This window comes from Coregonus lavaretus, assembly GCF_964263955.1.
Source record: "Coregonus lavaretus genome assembly, contig: HAP1_SCAFFOLD_702, whole genome shotgun sequence".
NCBI classification, from domain to species: domain Eukaryota; kingdom Metazoa; phylum Chordata; class Actinopteri; order Salmoniformes; family Salmonidae; genus Coregonus; species Coregonus lavaretus.
This window is the reverse complement of record NW_028163467.1, coordinates 1-19730: the sequence shown is the minus strand read 5'-3', so window position 1 is coordinate 19730 and position 19730 is coordinate 1. Positions and strand designations below refer to the sequence as shown.

Below are 19730 nucleotides of genomic sequence, written 5' to 3'. Positions count from 1 at the left end.
ATGCAAAACTACCTCGTCCCCCCGTGCTGTTGCGATCGGACGTGTCTGGGAAGGAGGTTAAGCCGAACACGACAGTGAGTGACCATAGGGGGGTTGGCTGTACAGCACAAACCAATCTGGCACCAGGCTAGTCTTGTGCCATTCGGAAGAGAAAGGAATGTGTAGAACACTCCGGGCCTTGCGTCCCAAACGGCGGTCTATCCCCTGTATAGTGCACTATCTTTCACCAGAGTCCTATGGGCCCCGGTCAAAAGTAGTGCACTAAATGGGGAATAGGGTGCAATTTGGGATGCAAAATTAAAATGGTTTTCTTAATATGAGGGAAATTCACTTTGTATTCTGGAAGCGAGCTATAAAAGCGAATGAATTGCTTGCTATCAAGGACCATATAAACTCAGCAAAAAAAAGAAACGTCCCTTTTTCAAGACCCTGTCTTTCAAAGATCATTCGTAAACATCCAAATAACTTCACAGATCTTCATTGTAAAGGGTTTAAACACTGTTTCCCATGCTGGTTCAATGAACCATGAACAATTAATGAACATGCACCAGTGGAACGGTCGTTAAGACACTAAGATCACAGTTATGAAAACTAAAGAGGTCTTTCTACTGACTCTGAAAAGCATCAAAAGAAAGATACCCAGGGTCCCTGCTCATCTGCGTGAACGTGCCTTAGGCATGCTGCAAGGAGACGTGAGGACTGCAGATGTGGCCAGGGCAATAAATTGCAATGTCCGTACTGTGAGACGCCTAAGACAGCGCTACAGGGAGACAGGACGGACAGCTGATCGTCCTCGCAGTGGCAGACCACGTGTAACAACACCTACACAGGATCGGTACATCCGAACATCCCACCTGCGGGACAGGTACAGGATGGCAACAACAACTGCCCGAGTTACACCAGGAACGCACAATCCCCCCATCAGTGCTCAGACTGTCCTCAATAGGCTGAGAGAGGCTGGACTGAGGGCTTGTAAGCCTGTTGTAAGGCAGGTCCTCACCAGACATCACCGGCAACAACGTCGCCTATGGGCACAAACCCACCGTCGCTGGACCAGACAGGACTGGCAAAAAGTGCTCTTCACTGACGAGTCGCGGTTTTGTCTCACCAGGGGTGATGGTCAGATTCGTGTTTATCGTCGAAGGAATGAGCGTTACACCGATGCCTGTACTCTGGAGCGGGATCGATTTGGAGGTGGAGGGTCCGTCATGGTCTGGGGCGGTGTGTCACAGCATCATCGGACTGAGCTTGTTGTCATTGCAGGCAATCTCAACGCTGTGCGTTACAGGGAAGACATCCTCCTCCCTCATGTGGTACCCTTCCTGCAGGCTCATCCTGACATGATCCTCCAGCATGACAATGCCACCAGCCATACTGCTCGTTCTGTGTGTGATTTCCTGCAAGACAGGAATGTCACCGTCTGCCATGGCCAGCGAAGAGCCCAGATCTCAATCCCATTGAGCACGTCTGGGACCTGTTGGATCGGAGAGTGAGGGCTAGGGCCATTCCCCCCAGAAATGTCCGGGAACTTGCAGGTGCCTTGGTGGAAGAGTGGGGTAACATCTCACAGCAAGATCTGGCAAATCTGGTGCAGTCCATGAGGAGGAGATGCACAGCAGTACTTAATGCAGCTGGTGGCAACTCCAGATACTGACTGTTACTTTTGATTTTGACCCCCCCCTTTGTTCAGGGACACATTATTCAATTTCTGTTAGTCATGTCTGTGGAACTTGTTCAGTTTATGTCTGTTGTTGAATCTTATGTTCACACAAATATTTACACGTTATGTTTGCTGAAAATAAACGCAGTTGACAGTGAGAATATGTTCCTTTTTTTTGCTGAGTTTATATGAATTACGTAGACCTCATGGACCTTGACAAATATATTTATTTTGCAAAGACGTGTTTTAACTGTACACTGTTATATTGGTGTGGAAATGTAATCTTTGTCTAGTTCTGGTCCAGGGTGTTGGTACTCAGTCCCCTAGTAGAGGAGCATGCTGTAACGCCCTGGACCAGAGCTACTCTTCTGTTTGTTATATATCATATTTTTACCATCTGGACTGACCCGTTTCTGGACTACATCTGGACAGACCCGTTTCTGGACTACATCTAGACTGACCCGTTTCTGGACTACATCTGGACAGACCCGTTTCTACACTACATCTAGACTGACCCGTTTCTGGACTACATCTAGACTGACCCGTTTCTGGACTACATCAAGACTGACCCGTTTCTGGACTACATCTAGACTGACCCGTTTCTGGACTACATCTAGACTGACCCGTTTCTGGACTACATCTAGACTGACCCGTTTCTACATTACATCTAGACTGACCCGTTTCTACACTACATCTAGACTGACCCGTTTCTACATTACATCTAGACTGACCCGTTTCTGGACTACATCTAGACTGACCCACTTCTACACTACATCTAGACTGACCCGTTTCTGGACTACATCTAGACTGACCCGTTTCTACACTACATCTAGACTGACCCGTTTCTGGACTACATCTAGACTGACCCGTTTCTGGACTACATCTAGACTGACCCGTTTCTACATTACATCTAGACTGACCCGCTTCTGGACTACATCTAGACTGACCCGTTTCTGGACTACATCTGGACAGACCCGTTTCTGGACTACATCTAGACTGACCCGTTTCTGGACTACATCTAGACTGACCCGTTTCTACACTACATCTAGACTGACCCGTTTCTACATTACATCTAGACTGACCCGTTTCTGGACTACATCTAGACTGACCCGTTTCTACACTACATCAAGACTGACCCGTTTCTACACTACATCTAGACTGACCCGTTTCTACACTACATCTAGACTGACCCGTTTCTACATTACATCTAGACTGACCCGTTTCTGGACTACATCTAGACTGACCCGTTTCTGGACTACATCTAGACTGACCCGTTTCTGGATTACATCTAGACTGACCCGTTTCTACACTACATCTAGACTGAACCGTTTCTGGACTACATCTAGACTGACCCGTTTCTACACTACATCAAGACTGACCCGTTTCTGGACTACATCTAGACTGACCCGTTTCTGGACTACATCTAGACTGACCCGTTTCTGGACTACATCTAGACTGACCCGTTTCTGGACTACATCTAGACTGACCCGTTTCTGGACTACATCAAGACTGAACCGTTTCTGGACTACATCTAGACTGACCCGTTTCTACACTACATCAAGACTGACCCGTTTCTACACTGCATCTAGACTGACCCATTTCTACACTACATCTAGACTGACCCGTTTCTGGACTACATCTAGACTGACCCGTTTCTGGACTACATCTAGACTGACCCGTTTCTGGACTACATCTAGACTGACCCGTTTCTGGACTACATCTAGACTGACCCGTTTCTGGACTACATCTAGACTGACCCGTTTCTGGACTACATCTAGACTGACCCGTTTCTGGACTACATCTAGACTGACCCGTTTCTGGACTACATCTAGACTGACCCGTTTCTGGACTACATCTAGACTGACCCGTTTCTGGACTACATCTAGACTGACCCGTTTCTGGACTACATCTGGACTGACCCGTTTCTACACCACATCTAGACTGACCCACTTCTACACTACATCATGTTATGTCCTTTTATTGTATGATTGTAGGTAGGTCACACCTTACCATTTGTGAATGTATTTAGTACATTTCCATGACATAATACTTTTGTCACATAGCTACATATTCTTGGGATTTCATAGTCACATTTTCTACCTTGTACGTTTTTGTTATGAAATGCTAATAAATGCGTATATGATTTGTACCCGTATCTCTATTCCAAAATCTTTGGGTCTGCATATTTTGCTTGACGTTAGAGAGGTGGAACAGAGTTTAAAACAGCCAAGGAGAAGGGGGTAATTTATAAGAGACGGACATGTCTTTAGAAAAACACAGAAATGTCAGTCAGTCAGTCAACCGTTTACTTAAACAATTGATTAATTAGGATTTTTATTTATGAAATGTTTAGACGTTTAGTTTCGGGAGAGTTACTTATTCTAAAGTGGAGCCATTCTCAGTCGTGGAAATGTCGAAGATTACTGTCGTGCAACTCCGTTATCGGTCCCGACCATGGACAGGAACTGTCGAGAGAGCAGCGAACAGTTCCAACCAAACAGGTGAGGTTGGGATAATACGAGTACACGTAAAGAGCAAGCAGACGATACGTTTTTCTGGGTTATTTGTTAGTGGTATTAACGATGACAATGTTCACTCGTGGTCATTTGGTCAAATAAATGATTTGTATTTAGTTATACTTCAGTTACACTCGTCATCCATCCTCCTGTTTGAATCTAGACGTGGTTTTTCTACAACCTCACAGGTTCCTTCCCGACCTGAGAAACAGAAACGGGTGTGTAAAGTCATATTGGACCATTTTGACCAACAGTACAGCCAGGATCTTGGCCCCCTATGGCCGTCTGCAAGGTATGCAAGCGTTCACCTCATCCTCTGTCTCAGTTTGTGCGGCGTTACGTGCCAATAACAATATTATAAATCGGTTTTTCTACTGTGAACTTTTTAATTAGATGGGGAACTCTGTAGTCTGTTTCCCAAATGGCACCGTATTTCCTCTGGGTCCTGGTCAAAAGTTGTGCGCTATGCAGTGCATTCGGGGAAGAATTCAGGCCACTTTACTTTTTCCACATTTTTGTTACGTTACAGCCTTATTCTAAAATTGATTAAATCGTCGTCGTCGTCGTCATACCCCATAATGACAAAGCAAAAACAGGTTTTTATAAAGTTTAGCAAATTTATAAAAAATCTAAAACTGAAATATTACATTTACATAAGTATTCAGACCTTTTACTCAGTACTTTGTTGAAGCACCTTTGGCAGCGATTACAGCCTCGAGTCTTCTTGGGTATGAGTATGGCTGTGGCAGTCACGTCAGCCCGTGATTGTCAAGCAAATAACTGTCGGTCTCACGGTAATTTACCATTCATTAACATAAACACATTTACCATCTCCTGGCTTCCACACATAGCCTACAATCCATTTTTATAAAGTCTAATAAATCCATGTAATATAGCCTACACCTTCACAATAAATCCATTATTTATTTTAGACAGGATATGAAGAAAAGAATAACATACTCCGAGTAGTCCATACTCCAGGCGGCAGGTAGCTTAATGGTTAAGAGCGTTGTGCCAGTAACCGAAAGGTCGCTGGTTCTAATCCCCGAGCCGACTAGGTGAAAAATCTGTCGATGTGCCCTTGAGCAAGGCACTTAACCCTAATTGCTCCTGTAAGTCGCTCTGGATAAGAGCGTCTGCTAAATTACCTATTTATTTATTTATTTAGTCCTTATTTTAGGTCCTGATCTGGCTATGCCAAATGGCTGTGGGCTACACTAGTTCATTTAGCAGAAAAGATTTGCTTATAATTGCGTGGCATTATTTTATATTTTATAGTATGAAGAATACAATTTGAACAAAGCTGAATAAAATATAAATATTTTCTCCAAATGATTTGAGGGAGTGCGCACATGCGGCTATTCTGTGCTGAGCGGTTAACAAAGAAACAGGTACTCCTATATGCTTCATTTAGAGTTATTAATGTAACTTTAGTTGTTCTACAAACGTTGGGCTATATGTTTTGATTTTTAATACATTGTAAGGCTGCATGATGAGACTAATGATGATTTGAAAAAAAGTCGCTTGAAAGGCATGAGGTCTGCTTTGTTTTTTGCGCAGGCTGTACACGCTCCAATTAGTCTCTTATTCACAATTTGACAAACACTTGATAACGCCTCGAATTTCACAGCGATGGCATCCCCTTTGTGGCCATAATGCACCCTAAAAAAAATCCATGCCTTTTGCGGCCCAGAGTGCTGCCCTTATGCCATTCTCCTTGAGTGTGCTGTGCAATCCCAAACGTCTCTCAAGCACATGGCTCTCGGTCTTGGTGATCGGGTCTTTCTCACAGGCTACAAGTTAAGAAGGACACATCCGGGACCCAACTACATGCGTCCTTATCCAATTCAGAGGTGTGTATTGAAGATGTTGGAAGAACTGTCAAGGTTGACTTTTCATCAGCCAACAAGATGAGTAGGCCTAACCAACAAGCTGAGTAGGCCTAACCAACAAGCTGAGTAGGCCTAACCAACAAGCTGAGTCGGCTTAACGAACAGCAAAAGCACTAGCCTATGTCAATCTACTATCCCCCATAGTACAAAAGTCGACCTGTTCTATTCTGTGCGAGAAATAAATATTCCAAACATAGTCTGGGACAGTTGTGGGATGCGATAGATCCCAAATTAATACAACCACTAGCATCAAAAACCCTTTTTTACGCAATGAGGCTGACGCAACAGAGCAGAACGTTTAGCTCAAAATGTTGATAAACTATTCGGCTATTTCTTCACATTATAAGCGCAGAAATGTGCACATGGTAGTAGGCTATACGTTTGAATGTTCCATTAGTGGAAAACACCATTATAAAAAGTGACCGCAAATGCGATTGTGCATGTAATGCTTTTATTATAAAGGTGCATTTTTATGGTGAAAATTATTTTCCCCAAACTTGAAACTCATGTGCTGCTTATATATGCCAGTTAGTCTCTACACCCCTTGTAAAGTGGGTGATTAGAAAAAGTCGCAAAAAAACCCATTGTTTCTTATGCTGGGCATCAAGTGATAATACATAGGAACAGCTAGTCACAGCCAGGTATGTTGCTATAGGAACAGCTAGTCACAGCCAGGTATGTTGCTATAGGAACAGCTAGTCACAGCCAGGTATGTTGCTATAGGAACAGCTAGTCACAGCCAGGTATGTTGCTATAGGAACAGCTAGTCACAGCCAGGTATGTTGCTATAGGGACAGCTAGTCACAGCCAGGTATGTTGCTATAGGAACAGCTAATCACAGCCAGGTATGTTGCTATAGGAACAGCTAGTCACAGCCAGGTATGTTGCTATAGGAACAGCTAATCACAGCCAGGTATGTTACTATAGGAACAGCTAATCACAGCCAGGTATGTTGCTATAGGAACAGCTAATCACAGCCAGGTATGTTGCTATAGGAACAGCTAGTCACAGCCAGGTATGTTGCTATAGGAACAGCTAATCACAGCCAGGTATGTTGCTATAGGAACAGCTAGTCACAGCCAGGTATGTTGCTATAGGAACAGCTAATCACAGCCAGGTATGTTACTATAGGAACAGCTAATCACAGCCAGGTATGTTGCTATAGGAACAGCTAATCACAGCCAGGTATGTTGCTATAGGAACAGCTAGTCACAGCCAGGTATGTTGCTATAGGAACAGCTAATCACAGCCAGGTATGTTACTATAGGAACAGCTAATCACAGCCAGGTATGTTGCTATAGGAACAGCTAATCACAGCCAGGTATGTTGCTATAGGAACAGCTAATCACAGCCAGGTATGTTGCTATAGGAACTAAGGCTAATATTGTCACCCATCAGACTATACTTGATTTAATCTTGTCTTTACTAAATAATATATGTGTGACATTTGTTTTGATTTAGAATGGACCATTATCATGCACCGGTCTCGAAACAGGGGCAGGGGGAAAAATACATGTCATATATGCACTTAAATAGCGAATGGAGACCGCTTTTCCCGTGGTTCATTTTCATGCCAGCCAGGTAAGCTATACTCCTGTTGTAAAGATAAGCAATGTGCTTAATATTAGGAAAGTTGAGAAATAAATATAGTAGGCCTAGCCTATAGAAAGCTGATGGGATCCTCCTCTTTTTAATAGAGGCCATCACTCTGTTTTCTCACGCAATTTCTTAGCCTATAGAAATGTTGCGCAACATCAGCTCATGGGCTCTCATGAAGTGTTTGATACGATTTTCAAAGACATTTGCATTGATGTCAGAGTGCTTAGAGGGACAATAGAGTGCTGTGTACCAGGCAGTTAGCAAGTTTGGTAGGCTACTAATGACCATCAGAGCTTGGAGAAGCCTAATTACCGTGACTAAACGGTCACGTAGAATTTGACTGCCATCATGACTCGTGACCGCTGGTGTGGCAGTCATACGGTCAACGAAACAGCCCTAGGTATGACCCTACAAGCTTGGCACACCTGTATTTGGGGAGTTTCTCCCATTCTTCTCTGCAGATCCTCTCAAGCTCTGTCAGGTTGGATGGGGAGCATTGCTGCACAGCTATTTTCAGGTCTCTCCAGAGATGTACGATCGGGTTCAAGTCCGGGCTCTGGCTGGGCCACTCGAGGACATTCAGAGACTTGTCCTGATGCCACTCCTGTGTTGTCTTGGCTGTGTGCTTAGGGTTGTTGTCCTGTTGGAAGGTGAACCTTCGCCCCAGTCTGAGGTCCTGAGCAGGTTTTCATCAAGGATCTCTCTGTACTTTGCTCTGTTCATCTTTCAAACGATCCTGACTAGTCTCCCAGCCCCTGCCGCTGAAAAACATCCCCACAGCATGATGCTGCCACCACCATGCTTCACCATAGGGATGGTGCCAGGTTTCCTCCAGATGTGACGCTTGGCATTCAGGCCAAAGAGTTCAATCTTGGTTTCATCAGACCAGAGAATCGTATTTCTCATGGTCTGAGAGTCCTTTAGGTGCCTTTTGACAAACTCCAAGTGGGCTGTCATGTCCACTCTACCATAAAGGCCTGATTGGTGGAGTGCTGCAGAGATGGTTGTCCTTCTGGAAGGTTCTCCCATCTCCACAGAGGAACTCTGGAGCTCTGTCAGTGACCATCGGGTTCTTGGTCACCTCCCTGACCAAGGCCCTTCTCCCCCGATTGCTCAGTTTGGCCGGGCAGCCAGCTTTAGGAAGAGTCTTGGTGGTTCCACATTTCTTCCATTTAAGAATGATGGAGGCCACTGTGTTCTTGGGGAACTTCAATGCTGCAGACTTTTTTTGGTACCTTTCCCCAGATCTGTGCCTCCACACAATCCTGTCTCGGAGCTCTACGGACAATTCCTCCGACCTCATGACTTGTTTTTTTCTCTGACATGCACTGTCAACTGTGGGACCTTATATAGACAGGTGTGTGCCTTTCCAAATCATGTCCAATCAATTGAATTTACAACAGGTGGACTCCAATCAAGTTGTAGGATGATCAATGGAAACAGGATGCACCGGAGCTCAATTTCGAGTCTCATAGCAAAGGGTCTGAATATTTATGTAAATAAGGTATTTCTGTTTTTAATTTTTCATAAATTAGCAAACATTTCTAAAAACCTGTTTTTGCTTTGTCGTTATGGGATATTGTGTGTATATTGATGAGATATATATTTTTAATCCATTTTAGAATAAGGCTGTAACGTAACAAAATGTGGAAAAAGTCAAGGTGTCTGAATACTTTCCGAATGCACTGTATAAGGTGCCATTTGAGACAAATGTAAAACCTGTGAGTGACCCTTGTCTCATGTCTTGACTCCTGTCTCTCCTCCTGTCTCTCTACCCCCTCCTGTCTCTCTACCTCTCCTTCTCTCCTCCTGTCTCTCTACCTCTCCTCCTCTCCTCCTGTCTCTCTACCTCTCCTCCTCTCTCTACCTCCTCCTCTCCTCCTCTCTCTACCTCTCCTCCTCTCCTCCTGTCTCTCTACCTCTCCTCCTCTCTCTACCTCCTCCTCTCCTCCTGTCTCTCTACCTCTCCTCCTGTCTCTCTACCTCTCCTCCTCTCCTCCTGTCTCTCTACCTCTCCTCCTCTCCTCCTGTCTCTCTACCTCTCCTTCTCTCCTCCTGTCTCTCTACCTCTCCTCCTGTCTCTCTACCTTTCCTCCTCTCCTCCTGTCTCTCTACCTCTCCTCCTCTCCTCCTGTCTCTATACCTCTCTTCCTCTCTTCCTGTCTCTCTACCTCCTCCTCTCCTCCTGTCTCTCTACCTCTCCTCCTCTCCTCCTGTCTCTCTACCTCTCCTCCTGTCTCTCCACCTCTCCTCCTGTCTCTCCACCTCCTCCTGTCTCTCCTCCTCTCCTCATCTCCTCCTGTCTCTCTACCTCCTCCTCTCCTCCTGTCTCTCTACCTCCTCCTGTCTCTCTACCTCTCCTCATCTCCTCCTGTCTCTCTACCTCCTCCTCTCCTCCTGTCTCTCTACCTCTCCTCCTCCTCTCCTCCTCTCCTCCTGTCTCTCTACCTCTCTTCCTCTCCTCCTGTCTCTCTACCTCTCCTCCTCCTCTCCTCCTCTCCTCCTGTCTCTCTACCTCTCCTCCTCTCCTGTCTCTCTACCTCTCCTCCTGTCTCTCTACCTCTCCTCCTGTCTCTCTACCTCTCCTCCTCTCCTCCTGTCTCTCTACCTCTCCTCCTGTCTCTCTACCTCTCCTTCTGTCTCTCTACCTCTCCTCCTCTCCTCCTGTCTCTCTACCTCTCCTCCTCTCCTCCTGTCTCTCCACCTCTCCTCCTGTCTCTCTACCTCTCCTCCTCTCCTCCTGTCTCTCCACCTCTCCTCCTGTCTCTCTATCTCTCCTCCTCTCCTCCTGTCTCTCTACCTCTCCTCCTGTCTCTCTACCTCTCCACCTCTCCTCCTGTCTCTCTACCTCTCCTCCTGTCTCTCTACCTCTCCTCCTCTCCTCCTGTCTCTCTACCTCTCCTCCTCTCCTCCTGTCTCTCTACCTCTCCTCCTCTCCTCCTGTCTCTCCACCTCTCCTCCTGTCTCTCTACCTCTCCTCCTCTCCTCCTGTCTCTCTACCTCTCCTCCTCTCCTCCTGTCTCTCTACCTCTCCACCTCTCCTCCTGTCTCTCTACCTCTCCTCCTCTCCTCCTGTCTCTCTACCTCTCCTCCTGTCTCTCTACCTCTCCTCCTCTCCTCCTGTCTCTCTACCTCTCCTCCTGTCTCTCTACCTCCTCCTCTCCTCCTGTCTCTCTACCTCTCCTCCTGTCTCTCTACCTCTCCTCCTCTCCTCCTGTCTCTCTAACTCTCCTCCTCTCCTCCTGTCTCTCCACCTCTCCTCCTGTCTCTCCACCTCTCCTCCTGTCTCTCTACCTCTCCTCCTCTCCTCCTGTCTCTCTACCTCTCCTCCTGTCTCTCTACCTCCTTCTCTCCTCCTGTCTCTCTACCTCCTCCTCTCCTCCTCTCTCTACCTCCTCCTCTCCTCCTGTCTCTCTACCTCCTCCTCTCCTCCTGTCTCTCTACCTCTCCTCCTCTCCTCCTGTCTCTCTACCTCTCCTCCTCTCCTCCTGTCTCTCTACCTCCTCCTCTCCTCCTGTCTCTCTACCTCTCCTCCTGTCTCTCTACCTCTCCTCCTCTCCTCCTGTCTCTCTACCTCTCCTCCTCTCCTCCTGTCTCTCTACCTCTCCTCCTCTCCTCCTGTCTCTCCTCCTCTCCTCCTGTCTCTCTACCTCTCCACCTCTCCTCCTGTCTCTCTACCTCTCCTCCTCTCCTCCTGTCTCTCTACCTCTCCTCCTGTCTCTCTACCTCTCCTCCTCTCCTCCTGTCTCTCTACCTCTCCTCCTGTCTCCCTCCTTGTGTCTGTCTGTCTCCTCCAGGGCTGTGTTGTTGAACCCTGGGTGTTGGCAGTATGGGGTGATGCTCAACCGCTTTACTGCTGTATCAGACCTCAAACTACGCCTCCAAGGGCAAGGCTTCACCAGCCTACTACCCCACTCAGACACAACCTCAGCCCTGCCTCTTAACTCCTCTCTCCCCCAGCCTAGCTCCAGCCCTCCCCCTGCCTCTCTCCCCCAGTCTAGCTCCAGCCCTCACCCTGCCTCTCTCCCCCAGCCTAGCTCCAGCCCTCACCCTGCCTCTCTCCCCCAGCCTAGCTCCAGCCCTCACCCTGCCTCTCTCCCCCAGCCTAGCTCCAGCCCCCACCCTCACCCCGGTCCTCCTCCTCTCCCTCCCTCCCTGCAGTGTTTCATCCACCCCTCCCCGGTGCGTTACCCCTCTCCTCCCCACCGCCAGGGCCAGTTAAAACACTACTACCTGCTGAACGCTGCCTCCCTGCTGCCTGTCTTAGCCCTGGGGGTAGAGGACGGGGACAGGGTCCTGGATCTCTGCTCTGCTCCTGGAGGGAAGGCCTTGGCTATACTACAGACTGCTAACCCAGGTCAGGACATGATCATTAGACTATTAGGGGTTAGGGTGTAGGACTGCTAACCCAGGTCAGGACATGATCATTAGACTATTAGGGGTTAGGGTATAGGACTGCTAACCCAGGTCAGGACATGATCATTAGACTATTAGGGGTTAGGGTATAGGACTGCTAACCCAGGTCAGGACATGATCATTAGACTATTAGGGGTTAGGGTGTAGGACTGCTAACCCAGGTCAGGACATGATCATTAGACTAGTAGGGGTTAGGGTGTAGGACTGCTAACCCAGGTCAGGACATGATCATTAGACTATTAGGGGTTAGGGTGTAGGACTGCTAACCCAGGTCAGGACATGATCATTAGACTATTAGGGGTTAGGGTGTAGGACTGCTAACCCAGGTCAGGGGACATGATCATTAGACTATTAGGGGTTAGGGTGTAGGACTGCTAACCCAGGTCAGGACATGATCATTAGACTATTAGGGGTTAGGGTGTAGGACTGCTAACCCAGGTCAGGGGACATGATCATTAGACTATTAGGGGTTAGGGTGTAGGACTGCTAACCCAGGTCAGGACATGATCATTAGACTATTAGGGGTTAGGGTGTAGGACTGCTAACCCAGGTCAGGGGACATGATCATTAGACTATTAGGGGTTAGGGTGTAGGACTGCTAACCCAGGTCAGGACATGATCATTAGACTATTAGGGGTTAGGGTGTAGGACTGCTAACCCAGGTCAGGACATGATCATTAGACTATTAGGGGTTAGGGTGTAGGACTGCTAACCCAGGTCAGGACATGATCATTAGACTATTAGGGGTTAGGGTGTTGGACTGCTAACCCAGGTCAGGACATGATCATTAGACTATTAGGGGTTAGGGTGTAGGACTGCTAACCCAGGTCAGGACATGATCATTAGACTATTAGGGGTTAGGGTGTAGGACTGCTAACCCAGGTCAGGACATGATCATTAGACTAGTAGGGGTTAGGGTGTAGGACTGCTAACCCAGGTCAGGACATGATCATTAGACTATTAGGGGTTAGGGTGTAGGACTGCTAACCCAGGTCAGGGGACATGATCATTAGACTATTAGGGGTTAGGGTGTAGGACTGCTAACCCAGGTCAGGACATGATCATTAGACTATTAGGGGTTAGGGTGTAGGACTGCTAACCCAGGTCAGGACATGATCATTAGACTATTAGGGGTTAGGGTGTAGGACTGCTAACCCAGGTCAGGACATGATCATTAGACTATTAGGGGTTAGGGTGTAGGACTGCTAACCCAGGTCAGGACATGATCATTAGACTATTAGGGGTTAGGGTGTAGGACTGCTAACCCAGGTCAGGACATGATCATTAGACTATTAGGGGTTAGGGTGTAGGACTGCTAACCCAGGTCAGGACATGATCATTAGACTATTAGGGGTTAGGGTGTAGGACTGCTAACCCAGGTCCTGGACATGATCATTAGACTATTAGGGGTTAGGGTGTAGGACTGCTAACCCAGGTCCTGGACATGATCATTAGACTATTAGGGGTTAGGGTGTAGGACTGCTAACCCAGGTCCTGGACATGATCATTAGACTATTAGGGGTTAGGGTGTAAGACTGCTAACCCAGGTCAGGACATGATCATTAGACTATTAGGGGTTAGGGTGTAGGACTGCTAACCTAGGTCAGGACATGATCATTAGACTATTAGGGGATAGGGTGTAGGACTGCTAACCCAGGTCAGGACATGATCATTAGACTATTAGGGGTTAGGGTGTAGGACTGCTAACCCAGGTCAGGACATGATCATTAGACTATTAAGGGTTAGGGTGTAGGACTGCTAACCCAGGTCTGGACATGATCATTAGACTATTAAGGGTTAGGGTGTAGGACTGCTAACCCAGGTCAGGACATGATCATTAGACTATTAGGGGTTAGGGTGTAGGACTGCTATCCCAGGTCAGGACATGATCATTAGACTATTAGGGGTTAGGGTGTAGGACTGCTAACCCAGGTCAGGACATGATCATTAGACTATTAGGGGTTAGGGTGTAGGACTGCTAACCCAGGTCAGGACATGATCATTAGACTATTAGGGTTAGGGTGTAGGACTGCTAACCCAGGTCAGGACATGATCATTAGACTATTAGGGGTTAGGGTGTAGGACTGCTAACCCAGGTCAGGACATGATCATTAGACTATTAGGGGTTTAGGGTGTAGGACTGCTAACCCAGGTCAGGACATGATCATTAGACTATTAGGGGTTAGGGTGTAGGACTGCTAACCCAGGTCAGGACATGATCATTAGACTATTAGGGGTTAGGGTGTAGGACTGCTAACCCAGGTCAGGACATGATCATTAGACTATTAGGGGTTAGGGTGTAGGACTGCTAGCCCAGGTCAGGACATGATCATTAGACTATTAGGGGTTAGGGTGTAGGACTGCTAACCCAGGTCAGGACATGATCATTAGACTATTAGGGGTTAGGGTGTAGGACTGCTAACCCAGGTCAGGACATGATCATTAGACTATTAGGGGTTAGGGTGTAGGACTGCTAACCCAGGTCCTGGACATGATCATTAGACTAGTAGGGGTTAGGGTGTAGGACTGCTAACCCAGGTCCTGGACATGATCATTAGACTATTAGGGGTTAGGGTGTAGGACTGCTAACCCAGGTCAGGACATGATCATTAGACTATTAGGGGTTAGGGTGTAGGACTGCTAACCCGGGTCAGGACATGATCATTAGACTATTAGGGGTTAGGGTGTAGGACTGCTAACCCGGGTCAGGACATGATCATTAGACTATTAGGGGTTAGGGTGTAGGACTGCTAACCCAGGTCAGGACATGATCATTAGACTATTAGGGGTTAGGGTGTAGGACTGCTAACCCAGGTCAGGACATGATCATTAGACTATTAGGGGTTAGGGTGTAGGACTGCTAACCCAGGTCAGGACATGATCATTAGACTATTAGGGGTTAGGGTGTAGGACTGCTAACCCAGGTCAGGACATGATCATTAGACTATTAGGGGTTAGGGTGTAGGACTGCTAACCCAGGTCAGGACATGATCATTAGACTATTAGGGGTTAGGGTGTAGGACTGCTAACCCAGGTCAGGACATGATCATTAGACTATTAGGGGTTAGGGTGTAGGACTGCTAACCCAGGTCAGGACATGATCATTAGACTATTAGGGGTTAGGGTGTAGGACTGCTAACCCAGGTCAGGACATGATCATTAGACTATTAGGGGTTAGGGTGTAGGACTGCTAACCCAGGTCAGGACATGATCATTAGACTATTAGGGGTTAGGGTGTAGGACTGCTAACCCAGGTCAGGACATGATCATTAGACTATTAGGGGTTAGGGTGTAGGACTGCTAACCCAGGTCAGGACATGATCATTAGACTATTAGGGGTTAGGGTGTAGGACTGCTAACCCAGGTCAGGACATGATCATTAGACTATTAGGGGTTAGGGTGTAGGACTGCTAACCCAGGTCAGGACATGATCATTAGACTATTAGGGGTTAGGGTGTAGGACTGCTAACCCAGGTCAGGACATGATCATTAGACTATTAGGGGTTAGGGTGTAGGACTGCTAACCCAGGTCAGGACATGATCATTAGACTATTAGGGGTTAGGGTGTAGGACTGCTAACCCAGGTCAGGACATGATCATTAGACTATTAGGGGTTAGGGTGTAGGACTGCTAACCCAGGTCAGGACATGATCATTAGACTATTAGGGGTTAGGGTGTAGGACTGCTAACCCAGGTCAGGACATGATCATTAGACTATTAGGGGTTAGGGTGTAGGACTGCTAACCCAGGTCAGGACATGATCATTAGACTATTAGGGGTTAGGGTGTAGGACTGCTAACCCAGGTCAGGACATGATCATTAGACTATTAGGGGTTAGGGTGTAGGACTGCTAACCCAGGTCAGGACATGATCATTAGACTATTAGGGGTTAGGGTGTAGGACTGCTAACCCAGGTCAGGACATGATCATTAGACTATTAGGGGTTAGGGTGTAGGACTGCTAACCCAGGTCAGGACATGATCATTAGACTATTAGGGGTTAGGGTGTAGGACTGCTAACCCAGGTCAGGACATGATCATTAGACTATTAGGGGTTAGGGTGTAGGACTGCTAACCCAGGTCAGGACATGATCATTAGACTATTAGGGGTTAGGGTGTAGGACTGCTAACCCAGGTCAGGACATGATCATTAGACTATTAGGGGTTAGGGTGTAGGACTGCTAACCCAGGTCAGGACATGATCATTAGACTATTAGGGGTTAGGGTGTAGGACTGCTAACCCAGGTCAGGACATGATCATTAGACTATTAGGGGTTAGGGTGTAGGACTGCTAACCCAGGTCAGGACATGATCATTAGACTATTAGGGGTTAGGGTGTAGGACTGCTAACCCAGGTCAGGACATGATCATTAGACTATTAGGGGTTAGGGTGTAGGACTGCTAACCCAGGTCAGGACATGATCATTAGACTATTAGGGGTTAGGGTGTAGGACTGCTAACCCAGGTCAGGACATGATCATTAGACTATTAGGGGTTAGGGTGTAGGACTGCTAACCCAGGTCAGGACATGATCATTAGACTATTAGGGGTTAGGGTGTAGGACTGCTAACCCAGGTCAGGACATGATCATTAGACTATTAGGGGTTAGGGTGTAGGACTGCTAACCCAGGTCAGGACATGATCATTAGACTATTAGGGGTTAGGGTGTAGGACTGCTAACCCAGGTCAGGACATGATCATTAGACTATTAGGGGTTAGGGTGTAGGACTGCTAACCCAGGTCAGGACATGATCATTAGACTATTAGGGGTTAGGGTGTAGGACTGCTAACCCAGGTCAGGACATGATCATTAGACTATTAGGGGTTAGGGTGTAGGACTGCTAACCCAGGTCAGGACATGATCATTAGACTATTAGGGGTTAGGGTGTAGGACTGCTAACCCAGGTCAGGACATGATCATTAGACTATTAGGGGTTAGGGTGTAGGACTGCTAACCCAGGTCAGGACATGATCATTAGACTATTAGGGGTTAGGGTGTAGGACTGCTAACCCAGGTCAGGACATGATCATTAGACTATTAGGGGTTAGGGTGTAGGACTGCTAACCCAGGTCAGGACATGATCATTAGACTATTAGGGGTTAGGGTGTAGGACTGCTAACCCAGGTCAGGACATGATCATTAGACTATTAGGGGTTAGGGTGTAGGACTGCTAACCCAGGTCAGGACATGATCATTAGACTATTAGGGGTTAGGGTGTAGGACTGCTAACCCAGGTCAGGACATGATCATTAGACTATTAGGGGTTAGGGTGTAGGACTGCTAACCCAGGTCAGGACATGATCATTAGACTATTAGGGGTTAGGGTGTAGGACTGCTAACCCAGGTCAGGACATGATCATTAGACTATTAGGGGTTAGGGTGTAGGACTGCTAACCCAGGTCAGGACATGATCATTAGACTATTAGGGGTTAGGGTGTAGGACTGCTAACCCAGGTCAGGACATGATCATTAGACTATTAGGGGTTAGGGTGTAGGACTGCTAACCCAGGTCAGGACATGATCATTAGACTATTAGGGGTTAGGGTGTAGGACTGCTAACCCAGGTCAGGACATGATCATTAGACTATTAGGGGTTAGGGTGTAGGACTGCTAACCCAGGTCAGGACATGATCATTAGACTATTAGGGGTTAGGGTGTAGGACTGCTAACCCAGGTCAGGACATGATCATTAGACTATTAGGGGTTAGGGTGTAGGACTGCTAACCCAGGTCAGGACATGATCATTAGACTATTAGGGGTTAGGGTGTAGGACTGCTAACCCAGGTCAGGACATGATCATTAGACTATTAGGGGTTAGGGTGTAGGACTGCTAACCCAGGTCAGGACATGATCATTAGACTATTAGGGGTTAGGGTGTAGGACTGCTAACCCAGGTCAGGACATGATCATTAGACTATTAGGGGTTAGGGTGTAGGACTGCTAACCCAGGTCAGGACATGATCATTAGACTATTAGGGGTTAGGGTGTAGGACTGCTAACCCAGGTCAGGACATGATCATTAGACTATTAGGGGTTAGGGTGTAGGACTGCTAACCCAGGTCAGGACATGATCATTAGACTATTAGGGGTTAGGGTGTAGGACTGCTAACCCAGGTCAGGACATGATCATTAGACTATTAGGGGTTAGGGTGTAGGACTGCTAACCCAGGTCAGGACATGATCATTAGACTATTAGGGGTTAGGGTGTAGGACTGCTAACCCAGGTCAGGACATGATCATTAGACTATTAGGGGTTAGGGTGTAGGACTGCTAACCCAGGTCAGGACATGATCATTAGACTATTAGGGGTTAGGGTGTAGGACTGCTAACCCAGGTCAGGACATGATCATTAGACTATTAGGGGTTAGGGTGTAGGACTGCTAACCCAGGTCAGGACATGATCATTAGACTATTAGGGGTTAGGGTGTAGGACTGCTAACCCAGGTCAGGACATGATCATTAGACTATTAGGGGTTAGGGTGTAGGACTGCTAACCCAGGTCAGGACATGATCATTAGACTATTAGGGGTTAGGGTGTAGGACTGCTAACCCAGGTCAGGACATGATCATTAGACTATTAGGGGTTAGGGTGTAGGACTGCTAACCCAGGTCAGGACATGATCATTAGACTATTAGGGGTTAGGGTGTAGGACTGCTAACCCAGGTCAGGACATGATCATTAGACTATTAGGGGTTAGGGTGTAGGACTGCTAACCCAGGTCAGGGACATGATCATTAGACTATTAGGGGTTAGGGTGTAGGACTGCTAACCCAGGTCAGGGACATGATCATTAGACTATTAGGGGTTAGGGTGTAGGACTGCTAACCCAGGTCAGGGACATGATCATTAGACTATTAGGGGTTAGGGTGTAGGACTGCTAACCCAGGTCAGGGGACATGATCATTAGACTATTAGGGGTTAGGGTGTAGGACTGCTAACCCAGGTCAGGGACATGATCATTAGACTATTAGGGGTTAGGGTGTAGGACTGCTAACCCAGGTCAGGGGACATGATCATTAGACTATTAGGGGTTAGGGTGTAGGACTGCTAACCCAGGTCAGGGACATGATCATTAGACTATTAGGGGTTAGGGTGTAGGACTGCTAACCCAGGTCAGGGACATGATCATTAGACTATTAGGGGTTAGGGTGTAGGACTGCTAACCCAGGTCAGGACATGATCATTAGACTATTAGGGGTTAGGGTGTAGGACTGCTAACCCAGGTCAGGACATGATCATTAGACTATTAGGGGTTAGGGTGTAGGACTGCTAACCCAGGTCAGGACATGATCATTAGACTATTAGGGGTTAGGGTGTAGGACTGCTAACCCAGGTCAGGACATGATCATTAGACTATTAGGGGTTAGGGTGTAGGACTGCTAACCCAGGTCAGGACATGATCATTAGACTATTAGGGGTTAGGGTGTAGGACTGCTAACCCAGGTCAGGACATGATCATTAGACTATTAGGGGTTAGGGTGTAGGACTGCTAACCCAGGTCAGGACATGATCATTAGACTATTAGGGGTTAGGGTGTAGGACTGCTAACCCAGGTCAGGACATGATCATTAGACTATTAGGGGTTAGGGTGTAGGACTGCTAACCCAGGTCAGGACATGATCATTAGACTATTAGGGGTTAGGGTG

At 47.2% G+C, this 19730-nt stretch overlaps 1 protein-coding gene across 1 annotated transcript; it reads left to right on the top strand.

Moving 5' to 3' along the window:
- Positions 1–3913: 3913 nt before the first annotated feature.
- nsun3 (NOP2/Sun RNA methyltransferase 3) lies at positions 3914–12024 on the top strand (the record flags this gene model as incomplete). The annotated part of the gene is made up of 3 exons (XM_084192982.1): positions 3914–4161; positions 4365–4468; positions 11465–12024. Coding segments are annotated over exons 1-3 (820 nt in total), but the record flags the coding sequence as incomplete, so codon positions are not given.
- Positions 12025–19730: the final 7706 nt, after the last annotated feature.